Below are 18,273 nucleotides of genomic sequence, written 5' to 3' on the forward strand. Positions count from 1 at the left end.
TGCAGTATAAAATGCATCTTGCTGATTAGATGCCGGATGTCTGAGAATGTTTTTGCAATGATACCCTCGAATGTGGCATTAATAATTGTCAAAAAAATGTCTGAACAGACTACTTGAAAAGAATAATGATTTTGGCAAAATTAACCTCTTGAAACTTTTGCTCCTTAATCAGGACGTTGATATGTTGCAACAAAACAAGCAATTCGTACAAGTAAGAAAGTGAATGTATCTTGTTCTAAATCTCACCTGCTGAAGAAGCATGCATGATTGGAATCGAGTGAACAGGAATTACGGTGCAAGATCTATTGAATAACATCCCTTATCTAATATTTCCTCGTCCTACCATCCCAGAACCAACAAATCTGTGGACCTCATCGAATAAATGATGACATTGCCTGAAATGCTGTCACCACAAGTGGTGTTACAAGAAGTATAGTATTTCTCCCCAACTCTCTGATCCCTACGGCATTTGCAAATTGCTAACCGGTTGCAACACCAAAGTATAATATCACTGGCTATCCGGGCAGTTGACAATGGCAATAGTAAGTAATATATACCAATAGTATGTACAAAGTTGATGGCAGTAATTCCTCCTTCAAAAGTAAAAAAGCAGATCATATATAGCATAAACCATTTTGGAAAAATGTATATGTGAATTCATGACCTTCGGTGCTTGTCCAACGAATAATTCTGGGCTGTGTAATTCAGTCTGTACAAGAATGAATAGATTATGTACACTTTTTAGGTGCGTTCTCAGTTAAAAAGTGTATACTATATTTGTGTGGACGTTCTCCTCGACGACTCATTTACAACACTGAGGATGTATCAGACAAATGGATACTCCGTCTTGATTTGTTGGTGACAACAGGGTTACCCGAATCATCCAAGTAAATTATGGCAACATCCCCAGGCTTGTAATCTCCAGAAAGCACAGATTCACTCAAGGGATCCTCAATTATTTGAGTGACCGTCCTCCTAAGAGGCCGAGCGCCATAACTTCTATCAAACCCTTGCTGGCAAATGAGGTCCATCACTGCTTCTGATACCTCCAGACTAATTCCTAAGGAGGTAAGCCTTTCTTTCACTTCACCAAGCATCAGATTTAATATCTCAAGCATCTGAAGAATAAAAAGAAAGAAAAAATGGTTACTGAAATCGATAATGCTAAAGAATTGCCACCAGCGACTTATCCCACACTGTTAAAATGGACAAGCTGAATAGTCAGGGGTGCTGTTATAGATTTCATAAGAGGCAGAAGAAATCTTCTGAAGAATAATAATTACTGAATAATCATTAAAGACGAACCTGTGGCTTCTCCAGAGGGCGAAACACCACTACTTCATCTATCCGGTTAAGTAATTCTGGACGAAAATAAGCCTTCAACTCTTCCATTACCAATGCTTTCATTCCAGCATATGATGCAGAGACATCATCACTAATGAAGAAACCAATGGAGTTTTGTCTTCCTTTCACGATGGCAGTGGAACCCACATTAGATGTCATCACAATAAGTGAATTCTTGAATGATACTCTTCTACCCTATAAACAAAATTCAATGGAATAGAGATGTAAGAAGCCACAATATGAGATAATTAACCATAACTTCAAAAATTTGAAAGGAATAGCTTGAATTTGGTATCCACCATTTTGAGAATTCAAACCTGAGAATCAGTAAGATGACCATCTTCAAACATCTGAAGAAGAATATTGAAAACATCTGGATGTGCTTTTTCTATTTCATCAAGCAGCACGACTGTGAAAGGCTTTCTCCTGATAGCTTCCGTAAGAGTTCCTCCCTCACCGTAGCCTACATAACCAGGGGGTGATCCAATCAACTTGCTCACTGCATGCCTCTCCATATATTCACTCATGTCTAATCTGAGCATGGCTGACTCCTGCAACCATGGTCATCAAAAATAACTAATTATTACCATATTTGGGAAAAAACGAAATGCAGTATGTAAAAACTCTGTAAGACACAGACATGATAACAAGAAAGGAAAGAATCATAAGCAAAATTTGTAGCAAATATAGTGAAACAAAACAGGATGGTCCCAAACTACTCAACTTCCAGAAGATTCCTAGAATGTTGGATGCAATAAGGGCCTTTCACTTCGTAAACGTGATATTCATAGGGACATTAATATTTTTATTGTTCTTTTTTAGCATAAAGTATTTGACTATAACATAGTTACGATAGAGGCTCAAGTTCTTACTGAACCAAAATAGCACGCTGCTAAAGCTTTTGCTAGTTCAGTTTTGCCGACGCCAGTGGGGCCACAGAAAAGCATTGCAGCAATTGGCCTATTTGGGTCCTTTAGGCCAACGCGGGATCTCTTAACAGCACGAGATATGGCAACTACAGCCTCATCTTGACCAACAACCCTTTTCTTAAGCTGTTCATCAAGACTCAAGAGAAGCACCCTTTCATCTGCAGTAAGCTTCTGAACTGGAATCCCCGACCATAGAGAAGCAACTACTGCAATTTCTTCAGGTCCAACCACTGAAGCACTGCAGCAAAAGAGAATTGTTTAAAAAAAAGTACACTGCATTCAATCTAAAGGCACGGAAGTCTATTTATCTAGTTACAATTGAATAAAGGGCAAAATCATACTCATTATCTGTAGGAATGGAAGGCAGAGGAGGTCCCAAAGTGAATCTGCTATCTTCTTCCCTCTTGGATGTATCATCCTTTTCCTTGAATGAACTTGCCAGGACCTGCAAGTAGAGAGATAAGATCAATGCCATTAGACTAAGGGAGTCACTCAAATTCCATAGAAAGTCTGTTGAGTCAACATAGAATAATGCCATTACCAATTCATGCATGTTTTGAACAGCTCTAATTTCTTGCCAATAATCACTTGGTGATTTTGAAAGTATTGAAGTTTGCTCTTCCTTTCTCCTCTTATGGGCTTCCATACGTGCTCTACTTCCTGCCTCATCAATGAGATCAATAGCTTTATCCGGAAGATATCTGTCAGGTATATATCTAGCTGACAGATGCACAGCAGCATCTATGGCTTCCGATGTGTATCTACATTTGTGATGAGACTCATACTTTTCACGCAATCCCAACAGTATGTGGACTGCATCCTCCTACAGAAAGGCATGGAACATCTTATCAGCAGGAAGGCATCAAAAGATACTTTGTAGCATTGTCAATACCATAAGTATTAAAAAGATAGTAATGAAGTCAAAACCTGGCTAGGTTCAACAATTAAGACAGGCTGGAATCTTCGGGCTAATGCTTTATCCTTTTCAAAATGTAATCTGTATTCATCCATGGTTGTAGAAGCAATACACTGTAACAGGTCGATATGTCAGTGTAGCTCAAGCATCAATTAATTCCACAATTTAAGCCAACTACTTCATTGTGCATGAGTGGTGACAATGCTAAGAGATACTTTCAAAGCCTTATATTCATGCCTACTCTTGTCATCATTTGTTTTATGAACCTAATACAGACGAATCCATTTTCTTCCCACATGCTTAGCAACCCAGATGATCTGACGATTAAAACTGTAGCACTATACTTTCTTAGCTTATTTTCCAGAATATCAAACTAGGCTCTGCTTCTCACTTGCCCTTGCTTCTTAAGCCACAGGCCATGATCAAAAACTCGTGTTCACAGGCAGCAATTGACTTCATTTTTTCGGCTACTAATTCCAAGCTAAGATTAGAAACATGAGCTTACAATATCCATGACCATACCAGTGTAACATGATTTCTTGTCCAGGTATCAATGAGTATCCGGTAACATAATGCACACTAAAGCATCTACCAAGGAAGAAGTATTACCTGTAACTCACCCCGTCCAAGTGATGGCTTCAATAAATTGGCAATATCAAGACCAGATCCCTTATTGCCTCGTCCTACTGTCCCAGAACCAATAAGTGTGTGGACCTCATCAATAAAAACAATGACATTGCCTGCAATGCTGTCACAACAAGTTAAGCCACAGTAGACGACTTACTTCAAATGCACCAAAAAGAAATGGGCACACCTGACTTTTTGATGTCCTTAAGTAATGTAGTCACGCGTCCTTCCAGTTCACCTCTCTCCTTTGCGCCTGCGATTAATAGACCTATATCTAAGGACATTATGCGCTTTGTCTGTGCAAAATGAAGAGCACAACTATCTTAAGAAACAGAGCAGAATATACGAATCATAGTTTAATTAAGATAAAAGAATTTGACGAATTTCAATGATGGCCCTACGGGCTCACCAAGAGACTGAAAGGCACATTTCCCTCCGCAATCTTGATTGCCAACCCTTCAGCAATTGCTGTTTTACCAACCCCGGCTTCGCCAAGAAGAATAGGATTATTTTTTGTTCTTCTGCAGAGTATCTGAATGATTCTCTGTACTTCAGTATCTCGGCCAATCACAGGATCAATGCGACCTTCACTCGCCTGTGCTGTAAGGTCCACACAGAATTGGTCCAGTGCATTTTTTTCTATTGAAAAGGGTAAACCTTAAATCAGATATTCCTGTTCCAGTCATTAAGAAACCAAGAACAAGAATAAGAGAATGATTACTCTTATCTCCAGTTCTTTGAGAGGATCTTGCGATGCTGGCTTTGGCAGCAGGAGCTTTTTCATGAGGCCGTCTAGGAAGATCTCTGCCATCCGTGGCTAGCTCTCCTTCTAATCTGGTGATGGCAACTGCTGCCAAGTGATTTGCATTTGCCCCTAGTCTGAAATCAATTTAGTCTTGCCTCACATAGAGAAAGTTTCAAATTTGTGAAAAGTATATTGCTTTATATCCTGACACATTCGACCAGAAACATTTGGACCATTGTAGGAAGTAACAGATGGCATGTAAACCAACTTAAACATACTATTAGCCAAAAATGCTAAAATGCTACTGAAAACATTCTTAACAAATATTTCACCCAGTAGCGCCAGTGATAATCGACAAATAACTTGACACAACATGTTCCACTGCTCAAGAAATGAAAATTTGGCAAAATAGAGAAACAGCCCAAACAATTTAGAAAAAAGAAGCTTCTACTTGAAATTTTATTGTTTGTGTCTCTGTATTTTTGTAATTTTTTTTTTAAATTCCCAGCTCCTATAAGTTGTTCAGGAAACTGCACGAAAGCACAACAAAATTACTTTACAATTTGATCACAGAAAATACTTGGCTAAAAAAGTTCAAAGAACTCATGATTCAAATTGTTCTCATAATCATTAATCCAAACATACGAAATGCATTGAAGCGATTCATGGAAATCATCATTACAATGATCTTTATCTTTTTACCTCCCAGTTGACTTGTTTTGCCACCCCTTCCTAGTTTTGTCTTTGATCACAAGTTGCAAAAATAGTTTCAGCAGTCCATATAAGACCAATATAAAGCACTAAAAAAATTGCAATTCTGAGCGAGTAAAAGCATTCATAGATAAAAATATGCTAATTCAAAATTTACTACCTCTTAAGTACACGGCCAGCACTTCCATCATCAACAGTGAACAACCCAACGGCAATATGTTCCGGCGCAATATAATTATACCCCATAGTCCTCGAATACTCCACGGCAGCCTCAAAAACCCGCTTAGTGCTCGGCGAAAACGGCACATCAGTGGCCGAGACCTCTGCCCCCTCAGGACCAAGACCACTCCCATTACCCTTACCATTCTCCTCCTTAGCATCAGTATCGGTATGCCAAATGCTCTTAACGGCTTGGCGAGCCATCTCGATTGTGATTCCAGAGCCTAAAAACCCACCGGAAGCACGATCTTCTGCGATAAGTCCTAGCAAAAGATGCTGGGTATACACCATTTCTACGTCCAAAGCTTTCGCCTCCCTTTGGGAAAACATAACCGCTTTAATTGCTCTCTCAGTAAATTTCTCAAACACCCCAGCTACAATATACAACGATCGGTTTGACTTAGCTTTTCCAGACGAAAGAGAAATCCTGGTTTTGTTAGAAATCGAAATCCCAAAATAGGAAGAAGAAGAAGAAGAGGAAGAACAGCTGGTGCTGGTGCTGGTGCTGGTGCTGGTGATTGTAGAAGGAGGGTAGCTGGGGAAAAGAGAAATAACATTCCGGCAGCGGTGGTGGTGGCGGTTGTGGGGAGAAAGACGGCGGTGACCTTGAGGAATGGAATGAACTGAAAGCGGAGATGATGAACACGATAATTCCATCTTGAAAACTGAATGGATTGTGAGGAGACAAAATGGTTAAAGTTTAGATTTTGCAGAGGTATTTCAAGTACATGGGGACTTTTTGCTGGGAAAGCTAGCACATGGAGAAGGAGAATTGAGAAAGCAAGCAATAGTCTAATAGTAGTAGAATAGGGAGTAATTGCGATTCATTGGGTAGTTGGCGTCAAAAGCCAGGTATATATTTCGGGACGGGGTCCTTTGGCAAATTGGCTCTACACTCGTGTCCGTTTATACACGAGATTTCTCTTCTTTTTTTTTTTGGTTATTTTGTTCACTTTGTTTTTCTTCCTTTTTTAAGATTAGATTGATGTCGTTGGAAACTTGGAACAATAATATGTTATGAAAAATACAAATTTCCTTTTTTAAGACTAGGATTATAATACTTACATTATGTACTTTTATATTTCAAAAATCAAAGAGTATCATCGATTGAATTTTAATTACGTTACAAATCGATCATTCTGAATTATTAGTGGACGAAAAATTTAAATAAATAAAAATTTAAAATTTGAATGAATGAAGTTGCATATTGTACGATAGCACGCGACTGCTAGTGCGAAACTTTTGTTTAAATATAGAAAATATAAATCTTACTACGTCCAAAATTATTCGTCATTTTTAATTATAGTGGAGATATATACGCTTTGATCTCTAGGAAAGTAAAAATGTGAATAAGGCTAGAATTTCAGAGTTATTTGTGTATAAATTAAAACTTAAAAAATCATTTTGGAAGTGATTTATGATGAATTGGAAAATTGAAAATTAAAATGACGACAGTGCTGAGGAATTCTGTGAAATTGGTCAGAAGAGTCTGTGCCCACTGCCTCTGAATCTGAAAGGAAAAACAAAATTAAGGTGGCTTTCGTCGGCGGAAAATGTACACGAGGATGCAGCTGAAACACACGCTTTGATTGAGAATTAGGGTTGGGGGGAAGTGGGGAATTGGGAAAGGTCTTGGGTCTAACTTGCAAGACCATATCACCAATCGGATCAAAGCACGCAAAGGTAATTGTCAATTGAAGACTCTCACGGAAAGAATGCCTTGGTTGAAAGGAAGTTTTTGTTTTCTCTTTCCTTTTTTTTTTTTTGTTTTATTTACTTGCCGATTCGTTTTACTTGTACTCCTTCCTTTCCCTCTTTTCGAATCACTCAATCCACCCCTCCGAAAAGAATTGAATTGGGACACTTGAATTCTTGTAGCGTGTCGTAGAACTTATCTACTTTGCAAATATGGAAAAATACGTGTAATTTTCAGAATTTAGAGAGTTGCTTCAATTTTGTCAGAATTGAATGATTCCGTACAGACTCTGACTCGCATAACTATGAGGACAAGTAATCGAGCAGCATCACCACGATAACGTTACAAAACAAATACACCTCGGGTCTTAATACAAGATTCCTAATACAAGATATTAAACCGGAGTCAGTTGTATCATTGCAACACATTTTGTTGCGTGGAGTGGAAAATAAGGGACACGTGAATAAAATAAATTCAATGGGGGCATTTCGTCTCTCAGAACAGTTGCGGCCTGGGCCACATTGAATTTGGACTTCAGTTGCAGAACCCATTTGGTCAATGGGATTGAAGGTGACATGTTCCCCGATGCTGCGGTTTTGAATTTTGATTTGGAAATCACTTTTAGGAGCAGAAAGAGGAATCTGTCTGGAATCAATGTTCCATTTCATATGCAATCTCGATTACAACACGTTTCCCTTGCATACATCACAAGAAACAACTACAGTACGTCTCCGTGCCTTTGGACATCAGGTCCAAGACCCTGTGGGTATGGCAGCCGACAATATTCACAATCAGTTTAAAACTCTATTAAACAGGGATCAATTATAATAAATGGAGGACATGGGACGGGACCTACTCCAACTGCATCTTTTTATTCTCATCCTTCTTGTACAATCATGAATTCGGTACATCATTACTCTTCACTTCTTGCATTGCCGTTGCAATGGTTTCAAAGAGTGTGAACAACACACACAGAAATTCAATCCTACACTACACCTTACAGAATCCTGCTTTATGTATCGGCAATTTCTTGTCTAAATAAACTATCTATATATTCTATATCAAACCTGCAGAGTATTACAACACGTATCAAGTCATACCCCCCTTTATGCAATTCCAATGATATTTTAATGTAACAAAAGGGGATTCAGGATCATCTTGAATCTCCTCCATCTACTTCTGACCCAGCGCTACCTTCACCAAGGTCAAGTAGTCTCTTTGTCGGCTTGATTCCTCAATGACTTTCAACAGCTCTCGGACGAATCAACTTGGCTCCAAAGCCTCTCAGCATAAGCCTTTTCATCTTCCTTCTCCACCGTGACAAAATCAGCAGCCTCCAATACCTCATCTTCCTCATCTGGACACTCCCCACTGATTGCTATAGCTGCATCCATCTCTCTCTCCATTTCAGTAAGCACCTCCCTCATCGCTTGGGCTGTTGCTGGCTCATCTCTGGGCTTATACTTTGGGGCAGGTGTAGCAAAGGGCAACACAATGTCATCCAAGTTTCCGTGCTTTTCATCCCCATTGTCCTTTTTATCTGATGGGGGAACGGTGAAAATGATTCCGAGCTCATAATTACAGATATGAATCCTTGAACCTAATACTGAACTATTTCTCTCATTCACGTTCACCTTTCTGTCAACGGTATTTGGAAGCGGACGGCCCCAAGCAGCAGCACTAAAGTTGTGTGATCCACAATAAACCCATCCAAAGGAAGAAGCATCTGTCTTAGATTGGAACCTTCTTCGCGCTACCTGCTTTTCAACAAAATCACTTTTCTTTTTACTTTTTTCAGCACAAACACAAATATGCCTGAGAATGAAATTGGAGGATCCTTTAGGACAACACCATAAAGAGCAAAATTCTCAAAACATCACAAGAAGCTTTAAACCTTGAAACTGTAGTCAATTCTATCACATCATTTATCAACACTATGCCATGCAAGGCCAAAAGTTGAGAAGAGTTAAGGTAATTGTCCCAAGTAGGAAATAAACCAACAAAACTAAACAGTTTAGGAGTCAGGTGGAGGCTTAATTGCGAGAGCCAGAAAGAAAAATAGAGTGAAGGACATGCACATAATATTTTTAAAAACAGCAAAATAATGAAAGTCAACAGGGTTATATGTTCTTACTGATGATTCTGTGCAGGAAACTAAACAACTACTCCGAAACAGAGAAGTCATTACTCAATCATAAGTGCAGAGATGGAACTAATCCGCAAATCTTCCAGTGAAGTTTATGAGATAATAATCAACCTCTAGAAGAATTAACTTCGAGCCTATATTACTCGGATGGGATATTTTACCTTCACATGCATAGGGAACCCACTTCTCTCATTGGGATAAGGAATAGCATCATGAAGTATGCCAACATTTTTCAACCTCTGCCACGTTTTCTGTCGACACAAATAAAATGAGATTGTTGATTAAAGAACAAATCTTTTCAACCAGATTAATCAGTACTGCTACGCACAAATCCAATCAAAATCATAATTCTTTGTCTTTCAATTAAGATTGTTTACTTTCTTATGTAATATCCAAATTTAACATGGTAGTTGTTAATGTCCCTTGCAGCAAAATAAGAAAAGTTGTGGAGCCTCTCATGATAAATCAAGTCCCAATATTAAATTGTAGTAGAGCCATTTTGACATATATAATATACTTGTTCAACTGAAATTGAAATGAAAATGCCTATAATAATGATTCGTAAGTGAAAGACAAGTTGATGTACCTGTGAGAAGCACAGGATGTATTTAGATGCCAAAATTCCACAACTTGCAGTTTTCACCCTTTCAATGGTAGGGAAAATGACTTTGATAGATGGATTTCTTAGCTCTTGACTTGCACTCCAGCAGCCCCACTGAGAGGACCAGTTATCAGCTTCAAAGTCCAAATGAAAGTACTAAGAATTTCATTGGTTGCAATCCTAAAAAGAATAGGTTCTTACATGTGGATCAGACTCCTCAGATTCAGATAATTGTGCTGCACGTTTTCCAGATGCTGCTGAAAATGCAGCCACAAATTGTGCATTCACAGACCCAATGGAGGATGAGCCTTACAAAGGACAAATTGACATCACATTGCAAGATAGAGACTGTGTTTCAGATATCATGGTTCAGCATTTGGCATGGAATACTCACCAAAGAGAAAGTCAGTCTCTAAGTGTTCAGGCCATTTGTAGGGAGCCAAAACCTGCAAACAAAGATGCAAAAGTGGAAAAGCTCAGCTTCTGGACTGGGACGTGATGTAGTCCTATGCCACAGAAAGGCCAGTTCTATGATCAATAGCAGATATATACCAACTACTTTCCTGTAGCATCCTTAAATTTTAAAACAGCATAGATCCTCTATTTAAATCCAACCAACCCAGGCCACATCAATGAGTCAACTTTTAGGGCCAAAACTTCAATGATTTCTATACACTTAAAAAGAGAACAGTAGGAAAAACACAGAAAATAACCTATTAGTATAGTGATATATACATGGTACACACACTGGAGTGACAATAAAAGAAGAGAAAAAAGATGCAAGGTAATCCAGAAGAGGATCAGTCCCCCTTTAGAAAGTCCAGAAACAACACTAGCTGTCCAATTTTGAGACATTTCAGAATATTGAATTACTGGAGTTAAACATGCAATCAACAGAAAGTATGAACAGTTTCAGGCTGAGAGTCTGCACAGTTGACAAGCCTCGTACATTGGTTTACAGACAAAAATGTAAAACATCCTTTCAACTTCTGCGAGTTTCTTTCAATTGCTCAACAAAAACTTATGCATAGGTAGATATGCTATCACAATAATAACAAGATCCTGTATGATAATTAAGGCTACACAAACAAAACAATAGTTCACTAAATCCCAGTAGAACTACCTCTTGAAGACGCCAAAGGCCTACACATCTATGAATTGATGAAACTAGTGAGCATATGGCAGAAACTTGCTGACATCTCAAGGAATTTGAAATTCCTGAAAAGCATGGGCCCTGAAACAGATGAAATTCACTTTCAATAGTGGTTTCCTTAATACAAAATAGAAAGGGGTTACATAACATGGATTTATAACATACTTGGGAGACATAAAGTATCAACTGTACTTTGATGTAGCTTCCTTCTAAGGCTGCTCTGAGGACTTCCTTTGGGTAAATATATGCTGAAAATGCAAAAAAGCCATCATCTGATAGTGGAGCTACCCACTGTGCAACATCTCTTGGTAGAAATCCTATTTGAACACAATCTAGCCAAAGAAGAAAAGAAAATTAATCTTAGAAACAAACAGAGCTTTAAACTACTTAGCTTCTCACTGGACGGAAACACCGAAATCTATAGTTTGACACAGCTTGCAGAGATCCAAAACAAAGTTACAGGACAAAAGCACTGCATGTTGGAGATTAAGTTGTACTGGAGTTTATATGTTTTGTACAATTTACAGAGCAGCCACGTGACATTTTAAGGTCCAGCTCAGCCTTCATCACATGAACTTATAATGGCCTGCCTATATAATAGTATGGCTTGACAAAATTATTTAATTACAAAGAAGCATGCAAAACCTGAGTCAGCAAGCTGATTTTACCTCCCAAAGAAAACTCTTCTGGATTGGGAATTAGAACACTCACTGCATTTACATCAGCCAGAATATTAGTCTCTCGCCTTAAAATAATCTCTGACATTCCATATGCATTCTCAGAGCACTTTCGAAGAAAGGCAGCCAGTTTCTTTAGCTTCACACCATTTGAATCAACTGATGTGCAGAAAAGGTGGCTCATACCAACCACAGATGTTTCAACCGAACCGAGCAAATTTCTGCCAGAGGACTTCTGCATGTTCTTGTTACCCTAAAATATGAAACAATGTGCTTGAGCAGAATATCAGATTCATACAATGGCAATAACGTGAATGAAATGTAGAGTATTGAAAACATGGTCAACACGAACAATGACCAGAAGAAGCTGTCAACATGCAGATTCAACTGTCCACTTAACTTGGAACCCCAACAAGAAATGAAAATTTCCTTAAAAAATAATACCAAGCAACAACAACAGTAAAAGAAGGAAATAAGCCGTTTTCATATTCTCTCAGGTAAAGAAGGGAAAAGTCATACAGACAACTGCTTGGCCAGATTATTATCCTAGTAAAAAATGAAAACTGAATAAACACCAAGGACACATACATGACTAAAGCAGATCAATCTGCTTTACAAGCTCAAAAGCCCATAGACTGTAAAGATAAATTAGAACGGTTGTAGAAGACAAGGTCTTGAAGGATGCACCCGAAAAAGAACTTTCTAAAAAGTATGAAAATGTCTTGAGTGCTAATAACAAATTACTTACAGACAGAAAATGTCTTGAGTGCAACATGTAAGGACTTTTAGGCGTGTGGATTCCTGGTACAGAAGCAACCAGATGTACAAGAGCACCTTTAAAACTGTATTTGGCCAGTTCCAGAATCCAATGGGCCTGACTTGGTACATCAGCTACTAAAGAAGCCATAAATCCAGCCAGCTGAGCACCAAAATCGGACTTTGAATCTTGATTATTTCCCCCTAAAGATGATTGATTGAATAGTGAACCATAGTCAGGTGTACAAGAACGAGGAAAATCTTGCCACCAGACTGTATTGGTCACATTATTCCACTGCAGTAAAAAAAAAAAAAGCAAAAGGAGTCAGAACTGTTCAAATAATAGCAACATGCTTACATCTAAACAAGCACCGATGCACAACAACATACTCTCCGTCCTAGCAAAAAAATTAGACAACACCATTAGGATTTTCAGGAAATCCCACAGCAATCTGATTTTTCCCCCTTCAGAATAAAGCAATAGCAGATTGCATCAAATCGACAAAAATTGTTAAAAAATTTGGTTCTGAAAGCTTCAAGAAGCACTCTTTCTGGATTCACTCATAACCAATTAATGTTAATTTTTTTGTTCTAACTGCAAAGACTGTCAAATTACTAGTCCTCCACTTCGGGCTGAAAGTAGGGCAGCCCACCTAACTTTAATCAAATAAGATAAAAAATATAAAAGTTGCATCTAGGTCCATTGCCAATTTGACTTAGTCTGGAAGGTTTAACCTAGCTTGTATTTCGGTTGGACATGAGTTGACACCTCTCCAAAATCCCTGTGTGCTTTCGTAGCCAGAAACAGATCATACAGCCACCATGTCTTATTAAGCAATACAATTGCTTATAAGAGATATTTTGTAATATGAATTAACCTTTTCTGCTCATGAATATTATCAATTATGCATAAAAAAATATCAATTAAGCAAAGCAAATCAGATAAATGGATATAACAGAAATCCGCAATGATGTACATAAGCGAAAGTCAAAAATAGAAAAACATCATATTTTTCAGATTGTGTAAATGATAAGACCAACAGAATTACATGAAGAATAAGAGATCCACCTGTCTTGCCACCAAATTTGCGGAAGTAACCACAACCCGAAGGGTGTCTTCTCTTTGCAGCACAAACAATTTTGGATGATGACAAGCAATGCCTGACTTCCTACGGTCTTTACCAAAAGCTATAACCTCAGGAAAAGGAGGATACCTATTATTACAACAGACTACATTACATAACAGGTAGATGACCTCATACTTCTCTATCAAGTCGTAGTTCTCTCTGATAAAAGTGAGTCCACATCATGCAACTTACACCACAACTAAACGCGGAAAATCTGTAAAAGGATATGAGGTTCTTCTTTCAGGGTTTGAACTCCAACACCTTTCAGCATTGTGGCAAGCAATTGTTATTGGGAGATGGGCAGGAATCCTGCAATAGGACAGAAACCTACAAAAAAATAAACATTTTAGTAAATTAGTATACCCATGAACATAAATATCATTTAAGACTTTTTTATAAGTGTTGAAATGGGTACATATTTCACAGCCAATACATGCAAAACATGGAGATAGTGTGTTGCTTTATATTGCTTTCTGAACTAGATGCCTAGTATATCAAATTAGGCAAACAACAAAGAAGAGCAATCACATGAAGTGGACTTACCATGGTATGTCGCTAGTAAATGTTGCAATAAATACCCGCTGTAGAGATTCAACAGGATAAAAGAGCTCTGGCAGTGAAACAACATCTTGAGCTTCTGATGAGCAATGGCCCATGAACTGAAGCCGGTTCAAATAAAACTTCCTTCCTGGTGGCGATACATAACCACCCTCAATCTTATCCTGGCTTACATTACTCCTATCACATAAAGCCATATCCGCCACCCTCGGACAGTCCAAAGACAGTGCCTTGGGTTTGCCACTTACATTCACACCATTATTTTGTTGTAAACGATAATTATCCACTTTTTCTTCAGCATTCTCATTAAAACTAAAGCTTTGAGAACCAGTGTTTCTCTCAGAAGAAATTATAGTCCCCTTATAACAATTAACTACCGCATCTCTACAATTAGCAGGGGATTCAGAAAGTGCGACCTCTAGCCTATGTACTCGATCTTCGCTACTTGATTTTACACCACTACTTTTTAAAAAACTGATGAACTTCTTCCCACTTCTCCTAGAATATGAACTACGAATTTTACCATCAAGATTAGCATGCTTCTTCATAAATGAAATCGGATCATTACTACACAAAATATCTCTACACATGCTTAACAAAAAGCCTGCCTTCACGTCCAATTTATTACTTGCTAGTCTGACAGGACCATAATCAATTGACATGCCACTTGCCATCAAATTAGGCACATTCCTATCAACAACTTCCTCTGATAAAACAATTCTTTCTACAAAAAATCCAATTCTATTAACTACATTACAATCACTTCCATTGCCACAAGAAAGTAAAATCTCATCGCCACCATGCAATTCCACAACTTCCCCTTTTCGTATCCTAATTCCATTGGCGAAAACCCCATTCAGTGAAGCCCTGACCCGAGAAGAACATTCAATCTGATCAATACCAAAGAATACACCATCAGCTAAAAATACCTTCTTATCCGAAGAATTGAATAAAATCTGACAGTGGCTTTTACTGATTTTCCTGTCAATAAACAGAAAATCGCAGCAAAAATAATCACGCCCAATTGTATAGGGTTTATTAGGCTCTAAATGGAATGATTTGCTGGGCGATTGGGTAGTTTTTGAGAATAATGGCAGTCCAAGGGGTTTTATGAAAATTGAAGCCGAGCAGACAGTTCCGATTCTGGGTTTTTTCGGAGGGTTTGAGGAAAGACTGAATGAATGGCGTCTGAGGGTTTGATGGTAGGAATCTGAGCGTACGATCATACTATTAATTTCATGGCAATTCATGGAAAAAATATAATAAATAACTAAGTGGATTAAATCAAGGGAAAAAATTAGAGAACCAAAAAAAAAAAGATTGATTATCAGCAGCTTCTGTGAAATTTTGGAAAAACAGGAAGAATTGAAAGAATGAAGATGGACTACAAACGAGAAAGAAATTGGAGGGAAGAAATTTGTCCTCCTTCTTCCCCCAAATTACACGTTTCAACTGAATTTTCCCTCCCTTTTTGATCTTCATGAGAAGAAGCTTGTTCGGCAAGTTTGGGCTTCATTTTATCTGGGCCTCATTTAATCCGCAGTCCTGGTAGTAGTTTTGGTTTGGGCCCAACAATACTTCCATTAGCCTCCTTTTATTAGCTTATTTGGACATTCTGAACCGGTAAAAGGAATTGGGCCTTCCATCTTGCGCTTTCGTTTCTTGTCAAAATGGGCTGGGAGCATTCAGTCCCAATAAATTTCCCATGGCAGCAAAGCAACAATCCCCCATCCTCCTGGTATCTACCACTGGGTGGTTTAAAACGATGGATTTTTATTCTATTGTCCATGAATTTTGGACTTGGAATAAAGTGAATTGATGGTTAACCTCACGAAGAGTTATCTAGGAGTCAAATATTGCCCTTTTCACACTTGTTATATTGGGGAATAGATTGTGTAGAATGATGTTTGGGGTACAGTTTTGGGCATAGTGGTGAAAGCAGTACTTACCTTTTTGTTTATAGTATTCCTTTAATATGTAATAAATTCTGTAGATTTGATAATTAAAGGTGTTGGTTAGAATGTAATTTTTTTAGATTGTATGGTGATAAAAAGAATATACTAATTTTTAAGAATACAAAATAGTGAAAGGCAAAGATTAAATTGGAGGGTTATGGTTATGGATGACAGGATTTTTAAGAGTATTAAATCACTTTCAAGATGCCAAGTACCCTTCTCTGAAACTCCTTTAAACTGAGATATTTGGCCACAAGAAAACCAAATGCTGATAATCCAATGCTCTTTAAAAAAAAATTATAATAATGAATTAAAAGGTAATCCAATAGCTTTTTGATGGCACCCCAATGGCCGGGAGAAAAGCAATTTAATCAAAATCACAAGATTCTACTGCTGTTACATTAAAGTTTTTCAATCAAACTGATGAGTTCAATCCACCAATGATAAACTAGTCCACGTTGTCATTCATGCCTTTTAAGTCGTTACTTTGATACACCAATATTCAAGAATGTTTCATACTAATACGCAAAAATACTATATATTCTAAGAATACAGCAGATTAGGTTATACAAATGTTATCGTTGCGAAAAAAAAAGAGGAAAGGTTGGAACTCCTATTTTATCTTGAAATCCCCCTCCCAGTCTGAAACTGCATGGTATACTACTGAATATTTGAGAAGATCTCAAGTTAATTAGGATGATTGGCTCCCTAGTCCCAAGAAAGCGATTAAAATTAGGACATGCTTTCATCGAATGTGACAAACTAGTTATTAAGGTATTTCAACCAATCGGTTGATACCAATCATTTTATGTTGTCTTATGGTGCAATAATTTACTTAGTAATCTCGGTTTTAACGCTCCAGATAAATCATTCATATTGCTCCAAACGTATTAGTAGTAAAACTTTAACTAGACCTCCTATTCTGAGGTATCAAAACTACTTCTTAACACTCGATTAGAACTTTCATAAGCAAATGGACTTTGTTATTACGATTAAACTTATCTTACTCAAAAGAGTTATCATCTAGCTACGCAGTTGGAGTATGAAGTGAGAAATATATAATGAATGATATCATTAAACTTCCAATTCCAGCTTGTTACTTGTACAAACATCATCGACTTTGTTTCATTACTATTAGGAATGAAGTAGCTCAAATTCAGACACAAGGTTCCCACCTATCTCTTGAAAAATCAAAATACATTGACCACTTAGTTATAGATAAAGCGTCTTACAAAATAAGTTACGTCTTCATTGTCATCTGACTCGTCTCTTCCATTAAATTCAAAATTTTAAGAAAAATGGAAAAAGATAGCAAATTTTCTTAGTTTTCAACCCCAAAAAAAAAAAAAGAAAATAGTGAAGAAATTTCTTTAATACCAAGTTCTTAAATTCCTTGTTCCATGGATGCATGCACATGTACGTAGAATCCATACACGGGCAGAGAGGGTCTCAGAGGCTGGAGAGGGTCTAAGCTAAGAGGCTCTCACCAACTCCCTGACGACTTTCCCTGTTACGCGTTTTAGCTTAGTCCAATGGTCTTCACAGTTGACGGCAGACCACATCAAGTTTTACCAGTGGCCCTTCGTCAAACTACAACATTGGGATCGCAACTCAACAAGTCAAAAAGAACGTTTCATGGTCGATTCGTCTCTCCATTCATACTTCCTTAGTAAAGGAAAGGAGCGCATTGCATTAATTAATGCTAAGAAATTACTAGTAGTGGTAATCTAGTAAACGATACGTACATCCATCTACGTCATGTTAAGATCTACGCGTATATTAGCACGTCTCAAGGTACGTAAAACATCCTGGAAGGAAACCCCTAAGAAAAGAAAAAAAAAAAAAAAGCTTCTAAGAGTCGGCTTTCTGGATGGGACTAATTTTCTAGCCGCAGTGCATATTCAAGAAAATAGAGGGCTCTTGCTAAACACTACTACTGTTTCTTGAGTTGAACTTGGAAAATTTTTTTTTTTTGGGTTGGAATTCGTCTACCTAATTCCCCTTCACAGATTTATCCACTTTTTTTATGGCCCCTTTCGAGTTTGACCAGAAAGTATTGGACCTAGGAATTATGTTCAAACATGAAGATGATTCTAGCTAATCATCATGGGAT

The 18,273-nt window shown here is 37.8% G+C and overlaps 2 protein-coding genes across 4 annotated transcripts; both read right to left on the reverse strand.

The window, feature by feature from the left end:
• Positions 1-594: 594 nt before the first annotated feature.
• On the reverse strand, positions 595-6,302 carry LOC113768039 (chaperone protein ClpD, chloroplastic). The gene is made up of 12 exons (XM_027312266.1): positions 5,433-6,302; positions 4,538-4,695; positions 4,226-4,455; positions 4,004-4,112; positions 3,799-3,929; positions 3,201-3,302; positions 2,815-3,096; positions 2,615-2,718; positions 2,217-2,511; positions 1,662-1,895; positions 1,306-1,539; positions 595-1,118 (listed from the first exon to the last, which is right to left on the reverse strand). The coding sequence occupies exons 1-12, from the start codon at positions 6,146-6,148 to the stop codon at positions 807-809; spliced, it is 2,907 nt and encodes a 968-aa protein (XP_027168067.1). The 5' UTR covers positions 6,149-6,302; the 3' UTR covers positions 595-806.
• Positions 6,303-8,094: 1,792 nt separating this feature from the next.
• Positions 8,095-15,450, reverse strand: LOC113767518. 3 transcript variants are annotated; one of them, XM_027311637.1, is made up of 12 exons: positions 14,191-15,450; positions 13,840-13,974; positions 13,590-13,734; positions 12,513-12,815; positions 11,756-12,017; positions 11,253-11,335; positions 11,058-11,168; positions 10,329-10,380; positions 10,136-10,242; positions 9,920-10,048; positions 9,495-9,584; positions 8,095-8,944 (listed from the first exon to the last, which is right to left on the reverse strand). In XM_027311637.1, exons 1-12 carry the CDS (start codon positions 15,429-15,431, stop codon positions 8,432-8,434), a joined length of 3,171 nt encoding a protein of 1,056 aa, XP_027167438.1. In that variant the 5' UTR covers positions 15,432-15,450; the 3' UTR covers positions 8,095-8,431. The 3 variants fall into 3 exon arrangements, with proteins under 3 accessions (XP_027167438.1, XP_027167436.1, XP_027167439.1); XM_027311635.1 differs by having other exon boundaries at positions 11,253-11,419; XM_027311638.1 differs by having other exon boundaries at positions 8,921-9,002; positions 11,253-11,419.
• Positions 15,451-18,273: the final 2,823 nt, after the last annotated feature.

The sequence above is a fragment of the Coffea eugenioides genome, chromosome 4 (genome assembly GCF_003713205.1).
Source record: "Coffea eugenioides isolate CCC68of chromosome 4, Ceug_1.0, whole genome shotgun sequence".
NCBI lineage: Eukaryota > Viridiplantae > Streptophyta > Magnoliopsida > Gentianales > Rubiaceae > Coffea > Coffea eugenioides.